At 38.9% G+C, this 14,080-nt stretch overlaps 1 protein-coding gene across 1 annotated transcript in view; it reads right to left on the bottom strand.

Annotated features, from left to right (window-relative positions):
- Window positions 1-14,080, bottom strand: part of TNFRSF25 (TNF receptor superfamily member 25) — a 42,240-nt gene that overhangs the window by 5,685 nt on the left and 22,475 nt on the right. The window contains exons 5-8 of the mRNA XM_063435590.1: window positions 13,890-13,971; window positions 11,196-11,266; window positions 8,711-8,821; window positions 5,131-5,150 (exon numbers count right to left, since the gene is read on the bottom strand). Of these exons, the coding sequence (XP_063291660.1) occupies window positions 5,131-5,150; window positions 8,711-8,821; window positions 11,196-11,266; window positions 13,890-13,971 (284 nt within the window). The remainder of the gene's footprint in view (window positions 1-5,130; window positions 5,151-8,710; window positions 8,822-11,195; window positions 11,267-13,889; window positions 13,972-14,080) is intronic.

The raw sequence follows: 14,080 nt of genomic DNA, 5'->3' as shown, positions 1-14,080 counted from the left end.
TGTTTTTGCCCCCATTTTTCATGAGCTGAACTCAAAGATCTAAGACTTTTTCTATGCACACAAAAGGCCTATTTCTCTCAAATATTGTTCACAAATCTGTCTAAGTCTGTGTTAGTGAACACATCTCCTTTGCCGAGATAATCCATCCACCTCACAGTTGTGGCATATCAAGATGCTGATTAGACAGCATGATTAATGCACAGGTGTGCCTTAGGCTGGCCACAATAAAAGGCCACAGATTTAGACAGATTTGTGAACAATATTTGAGAGAAATAGACCTTTTGTGTGCATAGAAAAAGTCTTAGATCTTTGATTTCAGCTCATGGGGGAAAAAACAAAAGTGTTGCGTTTATCATTTTGTACAGTGGATTTCTCTAGTGACCATAAGTGGCACAGCAGGATATTTTTCTTCATATTAGTGCAGCTTCTATAAAATTTGCCTCTTGCTTGCCAGCCTTTCCCTGAGAGAAAAGGCGGAGAGAGTTCTAGAATCTGAAAATAGAAAGGAGCATAGTTGCAACTGTTTTGCTTTAAGACACTTTAGGCAAATGAGTGTGGAATATGTACCGTACTTATTTTGTAAAGGCTGATGTACCTGGTTCTCTTTGTGGCCTTACCCAGCGATCTCACACTGTGACCACTTCCTATAAATGCCACATCTATGATATATTGAATAATAATTGTTTTTATATCAAGAAAGTAGAGGGATGCTGAGGGGCAGAGGGGTAGTCAGGCTAGATATATGGTGTTTTATTTACTGGACACTTCTGAAGCCTAATCAACATAGCATTACACCCACAATCAATAAACATGCATCTCATACATACATATACGTCACACGATTAGACTCTGTTACACATGCATCACATGCGTTAAGCATTCACATGCATCCCACCAGTTGCTTATACGCATGTTTTTCTCAGAGATTACTGGACGTTACAATCCTAAATAGCAGCTGCCACAAGTTTAGTAATGGCAGAGATGAAGTGGCTGTCTCCCAGAACACCAAGGACTGTAACTTCCACTAATCTCGGACCTGAAAATAGTGGTAGTTACAGTCACCGGGAGGAAGTGACACTGTTTTATTGATAGCTGCTGAAGCAATTGCCTCTGTCCCACTAATCTCAGGCAGTACTGGGAAATGTAGAACCCTTACACTACACTTGAAGGGACACTTCCCCCAAACAAGTTCATCTCAACAGCTTTGGGGGTTAAACCAATTGAAAATGGTTTAACTCTCTAAGGATAGAGGGCACCAGGGACGGACTGACAGTGGTCAGGGCCCCTGGGCAAAATTAGGACCTGGGCCCCCTGTAGACCAATATAAATGTTGGTGTAGATGTACCGTGTATTTGATTGAATATGCATGTAAAGTGAATGAATGTTTCTGTGTGCATATTCATTGTGAGCTCTGGTGTAAGTCTTCAGAGTATAGTTAAATACATGTTTTTTTTTTTTTTTTTTAAATAGGGTAGTAATTTTTATGTGTTTACGTAGCAAGGGGGTATAGGGGATCAAGAGGGTGCGTAGGTGGGAGGGTCTGTAAAGGGTGCACTGGGGTAGGGGCTGTAGTGGGTGCAGAGCGGTAGGTGCTGTAGTGGATGTTAGGGAGGGGCTGTAGAGGGGGCAAGGGTTTAATAATGACTTTAAGGGGTAAGGGGGTATGGGCTGCAGAGGGTAGTGGCTGTAGTGGGTGCTGAGGGTATAGGGGAATGTAGTATAGGAATGGGGAAAATAGGGGCTTTACAGGGAGCAAGGAGGTATTGGCTGTAATATGTGCAGGTTGGTAGGGGCTGTAGTGGGTGCAAGGGGTATAGGGATTAAGAGGGTGCCTGGAGTTAGGGGCAGTAGTGGGTATAGGGGTCTGTAGTGGGAGCATGTGATAATAGGGGCTGTAGAGGAGGAAAGGGGGGTATTGGTTGTAGTATGTGCAGGGTGGTAGGGGTAACAGGTACAGGGGGTATAGGGATCTAGATGGTGCTTGGGGGTAGAGACTGTAGTGGGGTAAGGGCAGTAATGGATGAATGGGATGTAATAAGTACAGGGGCTGTAGTGGGTGCAGGGGGTATAAAGCATCTATAGGGTGTCTGAGGGTAGGAGTTGTAGTGGGTGCAGGGGGCTGTAGTGGGGGTATGGAATAATAGGGGCTGTAGAAGAGGCAAGTGGGGTAATGGCTGTAGTGGGTGCAAGGGGTATGGGGACCTAGAGGGTGCCTAGGAGTAGGGACTGTAATGGGGTAAAAGGTGCTTAGTGGGGGCATGGGATATTAGGGGCTGTAGAGGGGGCAAGGAGGGTATTGGCTGTTGTATGTGCAGGGTGGAAGGGGCTGTATTGGGTACAGGGGGTATGGGGATCTAGAGGGTGTCTGGGGGTATGGGATGTAGTGGGTGCAGGGGTTGTGGTGGGTACAAGGGGTAGGGGCTGTGGTGGATGCAGGGTGTAGGTGTTGTAGTGGGGGCAAGGGGGTATAGGGGGCTGCAGTGGGTGATAAGCAGTAGTTGTGGGTGCCTTGGGGTAATAGGAGTTGTAGTGGTTACCTGGGGGTAATAGGAGTTGTAGATGGATCAGGGGTATATGGGGTATAGAGGGGTAGTGAGGCTGTGGTTGATGAGTGGGAGAAGTATAGGAGCTGTTAAGGGGCAGTAGTGGGGGGATAAATGCTAAAAACATTATTAATTAAGAAAAAAAAACAGATTTAAAAAGGATATATATTCCCCCCTCCCTGAGTCTTACCTTTGGCCGGGGAGGGAGGAATCTTTATCCTGGGTGGGGGGATGCTTCATGTGCCTCATGCTGCCTGTAACACTGATCAGGGCAGCTCCGCATGGCATGATCTAACTTCCTGCAGAAACAGTCACACGGAGCTGCCCTGAGCAGTGTTACGGACAGCCTACAAGCTCAGTGTGGCTGTGCTCCTCTTCTGGCAGAGGCTCTGCTCCTGGAGCCTCTGCCGAATTCACACTGAGACAGGCAAGTTGAGGGGCAGCCTAGTGGGGTCTTTGGAAGGCCCCTTAGCTGTCTCTCAGTGTGCCCTGCACGGAGGATTATATTTTTAGCAGCAGGGGCCCGCGGAAGGCTGTGCGGGCCCCTTGCTGAGTGCAGGCTGGCTGGGGAGATTGTTTAACTTCCCAGCTCAGCCATTACTTACTTACTGCAGCAGGGGCGGGCCCCCCAGAGCCTCGGGCCCTCGGTCCATGACCGATTTGCCCGAGTGTTCAGTCCGCCCCTGGAGGGCACTCAGGGACTTAATCCTTCATAACAACGTCACTGAGATGAAGTTGGTTTTGGGGCAGTCTTGTGGTACACCATTATGTTTATAAATAACATACTGGTAGATAAAATGTCAATAAAATAATGGTTAATATAAAATGATGTAATAAATAGGTCCATATGTATAATAAATAAGCCCATGTGATGATGATACATGTAGGTAATGCCTTTATTTATGAATTTATACGTAGGTATTTTGCACAAGAGGCATCATTTGTACATATGTAACTGTATTATTTCAACTTTCAAGAAGCCTCAGAGTTTTTATTTAAATAAAACAAATAACTTTATCATGTTTCTCTCACTGTGACTATACAAGACAGACTGGTTAATTCCTCCCTGATGTTCTGTCCTTCGAGTCATTAGATATGTTTGTGGGAAGGTCCATTGTTGGCAAATAATATGAGCAAGATGATTTCCATGGCTTGTTCATTTGTTCGAACCTATGTAGACTTAGCAAACTTTGCATAAGTCCATGTTTTGTTAGAATGACTCACAGAGAAAGCACTCTTCATGAACTATGAATGAAACCCATATTTAATGCATGCATACAGCCCTGAAAATGTAATTAGTCTGAAAGACCTGGTGTCCTAGCAACCTTTAGGAAACAGGAAGGTAAATATACCTGCACTTTGCTAATCAGACAAGATGTGAATTTAACCTTTTGCATTCTAGAAGCAGCAAAAACCCATCTTTTTCCCCCCAGAAAGGCTGATTTACAAGTCAACTCCTCTAAAAGCAAATCACATTTACTACACCAACATATTTATGATATATATATATACATACACACAAACACAAACACACAAGCACTTTTCTAATGTCAAATCTAATCGATATCATTTAGTCTTTATTATTTACAAAACATTCAAAATGTATCGTTCTTTTCTTTATCTACTAAGAAAAGGCACCTCAGAGCATATGGTGATATTATATAAATGTAAACTGCTCTCTGGTAATCTGTCTATTAATATGTCTTAACAAAGGACAAAAGGTCACAAATGTATTCTTGAATAAAGGAGATTTCTCCTACTGCCAAAGAAAGGGTTCTTAATCATAAGAACATTTTTATAAAAACAAACAAACATGGAATTATGTGTCTAAAGCAGTTTTATAAGATTTTGCACCTATTTGTTAACAACATCTGGATGCTTTAAACAATGTCTGAATATTATGAATGTAATTTTGGAATCAGGAAGGAATATGTTCCCATTTATGGCAACATTATCACTTCCGGTTGTATTTTTTTTTTTACCTTCTTTTGGAGAAACAGAAACAGTAGAACCAGTTTAATTTAATAAAGACTTAACTTGATGGACATGATAGTTGGATAAGAAAAGGCATCTCAGAGAGCATATGGTAATATTATATACATTTAAAGAGCTCTCTGGTAATCTGTTTATTAATAGGTCTTAATGAAGGACAAAAGGTCACACATGTATTCTTGAATAAAGGAGATTTCTCCTACTGCAAAAGAAAGGATTCTTTATTGTAAGAACATTAAAAAAAAACCATGGAATGATGTGCTTTATATCTAAATATTGTAAATGTAATTTTGGAATCCGTTTCCCATTTACGGCTACATTATCACTTACGATTGTGTTTTTTTACCTTCTTTTGGATCAACAGTAGAACCAGTTGAGGCTTTTTTTTCATCTATGCAATTGTGTTAGATAATATTATACAATCTAATATAGCTCTACGCTACTTGCCGGTCATATGCCTGCAGGATCACCATTCTACACCCATACTTCAATTTTCTGCAAAAGTTCTGACATTACAAGATTCAAATAGTTGAATTGGATTACTAGTGCTTACTACTGTGTTCTACGTGTGTGTTCTAAATCAAAGTGTACTTACCAGTGTAAAACCGTGATTTCCTAAAACACAAAAATACATGTATTAGCCCAATTAACCCATTCATTACCATAATAGTGTTTCTATATAGAATAAAAAAGATACATTACATGTACATAATTGAAGGCATGCTAGTTTGTGATTTATTTGAACTATCACTTGATGTACATTTCAAAAACATATTTGATGGTGTATTGGCTATACAGTTGCAAGAAAAGTATGTGAACCCTTTGGAATGATATGGATTTCTGCACAAATTGGTCATAAAATGTTATCTGATCATCATCTAAGTCACAACAACAGACAATCACAGTCTGCTTAAACTAATAACACACAAATGATTAAATGTTGCCATGTTTTTATTTAACACACCATGTAAACACTCACAGTGCAGGTGGAAAAAGTATGTGAACCCTTGGATTTAATAACTGGTTGAACCTGCTTTGGCAGCAATAACTTCAACCAAATGTTTCCTGTTGCAGATCAGATGTGCACAACGGTCAGGAGTAATTCCTCTTTACAGAATTGTTTCAGTTCAGCAATATTCTTGGGATGTCTGGTGTGAATCACTTTCTTAAGGTTATGCCACAGCATCTCAATCGGGTTGAGGTCAGGACTCTGACTGGGCCACTTCAGAAGGCGTATTTTCTTCTGTTTAAGCCATTCTGTTGTTGATTTACTTCTATGCTTTGGGTCATTGTCCTGTTGCAACACCCATCTTCTGTTGAGCTTCAGCTGGTAGACAGATAGCCTTAAGTTCTCCTGCAAAATGTCTTGATAAACTTGGGAATTCATTTTTCCTTCGATGATAGCAATCTGTCCAGCCCCTGATGCAGCAAAGCAGCCCCAAACCAAGATGCCCCCACCACCATACTTCACAGTTGGGATGAGGTTTTGATGTTGGTGTGCTGTGCCTCTTTTTCGCCACACATAGTGTTGTGTGTTTCTTCCAAACAACTCAACTTTGGTTCATCTGTCCACAGAATATTTTGCCAGTACTGCTGTGGAACATCCAGGTGCTCTTGTGCAAACTGTAAATATGCAGCAATGTTTTGTTTGGACAGCAGTGGCTTCCTCTGTGGTATCCTCCCATGAAATCCATTCTCGTTTAGTGTTTTACGTATTGTAGATTCGCTAACAGGGATGTTAGCATTTGCCAGTGACTTTTGTAAGTCTTTAGCTGACACTCTAGGATTTTTCTTCACCTCATTGAGCAGTCTGTGCTGTGCTCTTGCAGTCATCTTTACTGGAAGGCCACTCCTAGGGAGAGTAGCAGCAGTGCTGAACTTTCTCCATTTATAGACAATTTGTCTTACCGTGGACTGATGAACAGCAAGGCGTTTGGAGATACTTTTATAACCCTTTCCAGCTTTATGCAAGTCAACAATTCTTAATCGTAGGTCTTCTGAGAGCTCTTTTGTGTGAGGCATCATTCACATCAGGCAATGCTTCTTGTGAAAAGCAAACCCAGAACTGGTGTGTGTTTTTTAAAGGGCAGGGCAGCTGTAACCAACACCTCCAATCTCATCTCATTGATTGTTGGCTGACATCTCACTCCAATTGCAGATGTCATAAGTTTAGAGGTTCACATACTTTTTCCACCTGCACTGTGAATGTTTACATGATGTGTTCAATAAAAACATGGCAACATTTCATTCTTTGTGTGTTATTAGTTTAAGCAGACTGTGATTGTTTATTGTTGTGACTTAGATGATGATCAGATCACATTTTATGACCAATTTGTGCAGAAATCCATATCATTCCAAAGGGTTCACATACTTTTTCTTGCAACTGTATGTACCCTGGTCAACTACAAATGAACCTCAACTACTTAGTATGTTGCCCCATCAGTAGGATGGTGTCTCATAAAGTATATTTTATTTCACATAGATGAAGCAGATGAGTTAAAAGTAATAGTCTATCATCCCTCCCTTCCAAAAGGCACTTTTTCTTTTAAGGCTGGAAGTGACTGAAATGGCAAAATCACTGAAGACCATTAAAATATATATATATAAGATGAGATAAGAGCATGATAAGATAAAGAGTAAGCATTACTGAACAAATTAGCAATGGTGGTACCTAGTTTAAAAAGACCCATATAATATAACTGGTGTTTTAGGCTGCATGATTGACATATTTGAGAGGTTGCCTTAGATGGGCAGTGATTCTTCGATATTGACCATGACTAGTAATCTGATCAGTAAATTGAGGCAAGTGACTCGTATTATGCATTTATATATTACATATTGTGTTTCTATTTATCGTTTCATTGCTGGATAAGCTACCCTTAAGAAAAACTGCATGTACATTATTATTATTAAATCATCAGGCCATGTTTGTATATAGAGTCTTACATTCTATTTTCATAGCTTAATAGACAGAGATAAAATATCACCTAAATAATAGATATTGTGAATATCTTTGAAGGAAATTTGCTAAGAGGACAGCAACAGAGAGTACTCCCTCTAGTGTATATCCTCAGGTAGATATAGAAAATCTCCAATGTATTATCACCATTTCGTAATCTCCCTAATAGGATCTGTGTGCATTAAAAAAAGTAACATAAGATGACATTAAATAAATATTTAAAAAACAGCAATATTGATTTTAATATTTCATAAAGATAGATTCTTATTAGGGATTATTCATGTTGATGGTCAAAAAACATAAGACAAAATAGGGACTAATTTGTTTTATGGATTTGTCATGTGTCAAGGTGACAAACATGACCAAAGGATGGAGTTGAATTGATGTCACCACTGGTGGATGAAGCTTCAGATAAGTATATTTCCATTCAGCTGCATCCCTGGGCAACGTCACACCAAATGGAGATGCAGTCATTGGGTGTCTTCTCAAAATATGGAAAGACCACCGAAGATGAAAAAGGCAATTTAAATTCAAAATGGAATTACACGTTGAAATTGACATCAAGAATGGAACAGGTGAAAACAGCATACATCAATTAGCAAGCTCAAAAATAAAAATAAAAAAACACATTATGCTAATAATAGCTATATTTAAAGGAGCACTATAGTGCCAGGAAAACAAACTTGTTTTCCTGGCACTATAGGGTCATTAGGACCCCACATCCTCATGGCCCACCTCCCGGTGGGCTGAAGAGGTTAAAACCCCTTCAGCCATTTACCTTTCTCCAGCGCCGCCTCCGTCGGCGTTGGGGAACTCTCCTCCCTCTGCCGAAGTCAGCTCCGAATGCGCAAGAGTCGCGCGCGCATTCAAGCCGCCCATAGGAAAGCATTACTCAATGCTTTCCTATGGACGTCCAGCGTCTTCTCACTGTGATTTTCACAGTGAGAATCGTGGAAGCGGCCTCTGTCGGCTGTCAGTGAGACAGCCACTAGAGCCTGGATTAACCCTCAGTGAAACATAGCGGTTTCTCTGAAACTGCTATGTTTACAGCTGCAGGGTTAAAACTAGAGGGACCTGGCACCCAGACCACTTCATTGAGCTGAAGTGGTCTGGGTGCCTATAGTGGTCCTTTAAATGCAAATAAAAACTCAAAGCACTGAACAATAATTTTGAATACCACAACATTTTAACAATTATCCAGTGAATATTAACTTACCCAGAGATTCTGTCTTCTTTTTTTTATGATGATGAATGAGAAAACCTCCAACGGGCAACAAAAGGAAAAGTAGAATGCCCGATATTATGTATGGCACAGAGGAATCTAGACCTGAAGAAGGAAAACGAGAGATCATCACATTGTTGTATAATCATTCACCATTAGATAATACAGCCCATTAGCTACCTTTGGCTCTTAGATGTTTTGTGAATTTTCCACGATGCACAGATAATCTAAAGATCGGCTAAATATCTTGGGAGAAGTCGTTCACAAATATTGAGGGAGCCACGATAAGCCATCGCAGGGTTAATATTGCTAAGGTCATGTTTACGTATAAAGGCCCCTCCCATTCAAAAGAAGAATGTGTTGGTGACATGTCTTCCTTCAAACATGATAATAAATTAAATAAAATATAATTTCACTGCTAAAAATAGGTGACAAAAATGGCTGAACAATTCAGCTGAAATAATTGTACATCATGGATATTACTGTATGTTGAGCTGTTACAGAGCTTGATATGAAAACAATTATTATATAAAACCGCAAAAACCCTACAGATTGCCAAAACACATTTAAGAAACATGCATGCATATATTGGCTAATGTAATTATACATATATGTATTGATAGTGACCCTATAGAGTCAAAATGTTGATTTTTGCATATATTTATTAAAAATTACTCAACGGGAAGTCTTAAAAGAACTGACATGTTTTTTTTTTCCATTCATCCATAAAAGTTCAAGTCTTATACTTGTAGTATCACTAAAGTGGCTCTGTAACATTTTTTATCTTCTCCATCTTGCTATATTGTGTCACACTGGGCTTTTTTCTTTAATGTTTCCTTGCAGAGTTCTAAATACTTCTTTCTCTTATGTATAAACCACAGGTTGACAAATGTTGTCACACTCCAAGTCATTAGTCAACTCTGCCATTGGCTGTCTAACTCTTTAGTCACCTCTGTCTTCAATTCTTCTCAGCAATGGTCAGAAGTGGGGTCCAGGCACCCCACCTGAGCATGTAATCACCAATGATGATTTCAGTGAACTGGGCATGCATGCGATTTGATGCACAAGCCCTAGCAAGGGCAAAGCAGATTCCCAGCACGTTCTATGTAGGAATTTGTAAAATTAAGGCTACAAATGAAGATCCAATGTGACTAGCAACACATTCAAAAAGTGAGTAGTACCAACCAAGGGCACGATGCAAGCATTAGGGGACTTAAGGGAGCTCAGAAGACCATATGAGAAGCTCAGGGGTGAAGTCAAAAAAGGTGACAGGACTGCTTTAACCTTAGCCTTGACCATGTTTATACCTGTGTAACATGTTTTCCTGAATCTCATTGTAAATGTAGTTTGCAGACATCTGCAGTGCCAACGTTGGTTATCATTGTCCATAATAATCAACAAACAAAATACACTCACAAACATTAATTGTTGTAGTATTGCCACAAACCCAAAACTGTGCACTGCGGTTCACCCTCAATCCAAACCTGGGATTTTAATAAAGCGTCAGAACCCATTCTCTTGTTCTTCTAGGGCATGAAGATGCTTTTTCTTTTATCTCTAAGATATTCTGGGTCCCAAATTGGATATTATGAATTTAAAAATGAAAAAAAAAATGAAAAATGTTATAGCCATAATGCTGGCAAAGCATCAGGGGAGACATAGGCCACAATATCTGGAGTCCCAAAGGTTGCCGACCCGTGGGTTAAGAGATTACCACTGCACTGGAAAGAGTAGAAAGAGATTGGGGTGGCTAGACGCCATATTCTTATTAAAGAGGATTTTTAAGATTATATTTACTTATCCCTCTTTTTAAAAAATATATTTGTGAAGCATAATAAATAATATTGCATGTAGAAATCTATACCTCTTTATCCTGCAACCAAATGCCTCTATCATATCTCTCTGCCAATCATTTCTGTCCTTTCATTTTGCACTTAGCACAGAAAACGTATAAAGAGAAGAAGAAGAATTACACACTGTTTCTATTTCTCCTCTTCATTTGAAATGTTTGCCCTGGCTTTGCTTTGTCTGAACTGGATTATGATGTAATTTGCTCAATATTTACTATAATTTTAAAAGAAGACTAAGTGTCTCGTGAAAAAAATAGATTAACACAAATGTTATGTCATTTTCAATGTTTTGTTCAGTGATGTTAATGTAATATATGTTCCCCTTTAAATGGTTTCATACAATGCTTTTGTGGCACCACAATTAGCAGATATATATGGAGCCTCCTGGGTAAATCTGAAATGTTCCCATTCTAGAACTCTCTTTAAGCAGTTTTCAGAGAAAAATTTGAGCACCGTCTCTCAAATTACAACAGGAGCCTTCAAATCTGACAGTGGGGCTGAAAATACCTTACTTTGTCACCACAAAACAGGAAACCATGCCCATTCCTATACTGCTAAGGGAAGATTTCTGAGTAACTGAACTAAACCATTTCCAGCCATGCTTATAGCACTGCCCTAAATGATCTTACCAGGATTGCTTGCTTTACATATCTTTATACATTCTGGGTTAGTTTCATTTCCACACATATTTTGATCTGATCTGAAAAAAAAAGGAAATACATATCTCTATAAGCAAGAGTTTAGTTGGAGAAGACAACCTACTGAGATCTTGTACTACAAGGGCCTGGACACACTCTTACACATTTACATTCATACAATATTGGCACAATATAACCATGAAGCATGCAATCTGGCAACCCCACCACTAAAGTGAATGGTAATGTATTCATATCTGTGTGTCAACAAGTCATTGGTTTCTCTGGGCTATGTTTCTGTCCTGCTCTTCCCTAAATTAAAGGGACACTATAGTTACCAGAACAACTGCAGCATATTATAGTTGTTCTTGTGAGTATAGTCAGTCCCCGCAAGCTTTTTAATGTAAACACTGCCTTTTCAGAGAAAAGGCAGTGTTTACAATACTGGTTAGAAACACCTCCTGTGGCCACTCCTCAGACGGCAACTAGAAGTGCTTCCTGGGGTAGTGCAGCACACTGCCATTCAGAATCTTTGCCATTTGCATGGAGGTGAGGAATGATCCTCGTAGAGATGCATTGATTCAATGCATCTCTATGAGGAGATGCTGATTGGCGTAGTGCGGCATTTTGCCGCGCATGCACAATAACCTCCAAATGCTACTGATTGTCAAGTTTGATCAATAGCACAATCCCAGGAGATTTGCTAATAAACTGACAGTTAATTCTTCTCAAAAATATTGGTGAATTCCCATATGTGTGCATGATACATCATTAAAGCCATGCCAGTGAAAGGGTAAAACAACAAAAACAATTCTGTGCCTGAGGGTAGATACACGAGAGACCTTGTAAAGCTGACTGACATTTTGGAAGCTGATAGTGCACGCATATGTTGCATAGCTTGAAGCTATTTTTGACAAAGCGATATATTATTATGTATTGTTTGTGTGAACTATTCTTCAAATGTAATACTATCTCTTACTCCAGGCACTTTTGTGTACAAAATTAACAAATTGACTCTAAGATGGGTTGTAAAAGCTTTAGATTTGTATTTTATGTAACTAGAGCGAACAGTGAGCATTCAAAGTGAACTTCAAATTTAAGCCCAAAGAAGCCAAATAGGGACTATAGAGGACAATTGAGAATTTTTACATTTTGGTTACCATTACCTTCATTTTGAAATACATTTTTACATTTTCACTTTTGTCTATAACCCTGCAAATGTGGTGGTGAAATATAAGAAATCCAGTGCAAAAAAAAGATGGAGGGTCAAAGTTAGACAATTTTGGTGTAGATTATGGAAAGAGCATTTTGAGGACTAGACTAAATCTTCTGGACCCCTAAAGTGCAAAATGAGATATGTAGATCCAGATCAGTGGCCCCAATAAGCAGAGTCTAGGATAACAGTTACAGACTGGACAGAATAGACGTATTACAGGTCCTTAGAATGGCTGGATTTCATATACAATAGAGTGGAAGCGTAGTAAAATACAAGCCTAGGTCAGGATAACAGAGAGACTACGTAAGCAAGAACTAGTGGTAGTCAGATAAACCGATACATCAAACATACAGGTAAAAAAGTCAGAAAAGGCTTACAGAGAAACTCGGAGTCAAACTCATTAGCCAAGGTCAATACCAGAAACATCACAATGTAACAAGGAACGCACTGAAGGGTACTTAGAGCAGAAACCACAATAGGGCACAGTAAATGGGGCCAGATGAGTTTAAATACTGTTATGTGTGATTTGATTGGACCACGTCATGCCTGCGTCTATAAAACATGCGTGAATGAGGACGCTAGACTGACATGGACCAAGCCAAGCTGGAAAGGATGTTACGCCCCATGTTTGTCTTTAAGAATGCGCTACGAATATGTGAATAGTTATTTCGTTCGGTGTGAGGATGGGGTAAGTATTGCTACATAATATAAGATAGGAATTGTACAGAAAAACTTTTATTAGACTTATCACAATCCAAATAATTTCTAGAGAAGTGATGTTACAGTATATAACTTATAAGGGAAGTAGCCTGGAATATGAAGAATTGTCGATGTACCTGTTCTTGGGAACCCATTGAGATTAGGATGGGGAGACAAGCTGGACAACCTACTTAGTGGAAAAGTTACTCTGCTACATAAATCTCTAGAGTTAAAGAATTGGTTTCATTTTAATAAATCAGACCTGATAAAACAATGTATTTTGCTAGAAACCATTTTCCCATGATAAATATTTTTTTATTTTGTAGTAATGACAAAAACATATTTCCAAAAAATACTACAGAAGATAACTCCCATTGGTTTATCTACTAAGGTGTCTGTAAATTGTTGTTATAGGCCAAATATCTGAAGTGCAAAGATAGGCCTATAGGCCTCAATTTAATATTGTTGGCTAAGCTTTCGACATGATTTTAAATTTTTGGAATTTTTAAAATAAAAATTTCTTTTAAATATCAAAATACATTTAAAATATCATATATAAAATTATATCAATACATCAGAACTTTAAAGTATAAACATACTTTCAAAATATTAAATCATTTTAGTAGATCATCTAAAAAATATTAAATCATTTGAAAAATATTAAAATCGGGTCATACTTTGAATCTGGCTATTTTGATCCAAAATTTCAAATTAATTTTCACAATTTGTCAGTAAAATTCACAATTTGTCAGTAAAATTTTAATTAGACATACTGAGGGCAGGGCAGGCAATCATTTTCACTTTCGTAGAATCCAGGTAGACAGTCACCACACTGGGCGTCTTCATTTTGGGAGCCTTAAATAGAGAGATGAAAGCCAAATTGTATGAAAACATATGCAGATTTATGAGACACAACCATATTTTGCTAGGGAATTCCATGTTATTATAATATCACAATATATGG

The sequence above is a fragment of the Pelobates fuscus genome, chromosome 11 (assembly GCF_036172605.1).
Source record: "Pelobates fuscus isolate aPelFus1 chromosome 11, aPelFus1.pri, whole genome shotgun sequence".
NCBI classification, from domain to species: Eukaryota; Metazoa; Chordata; class Amphibia; order Anura; family Pelobatidae; genus Pelobates; species Pelobates fuscus.
The sequence above is the reverse complement of the archived record's forward strand: the minus strand, read 5'-3'. Positions and strand labels throughout refer to the sequence as shown.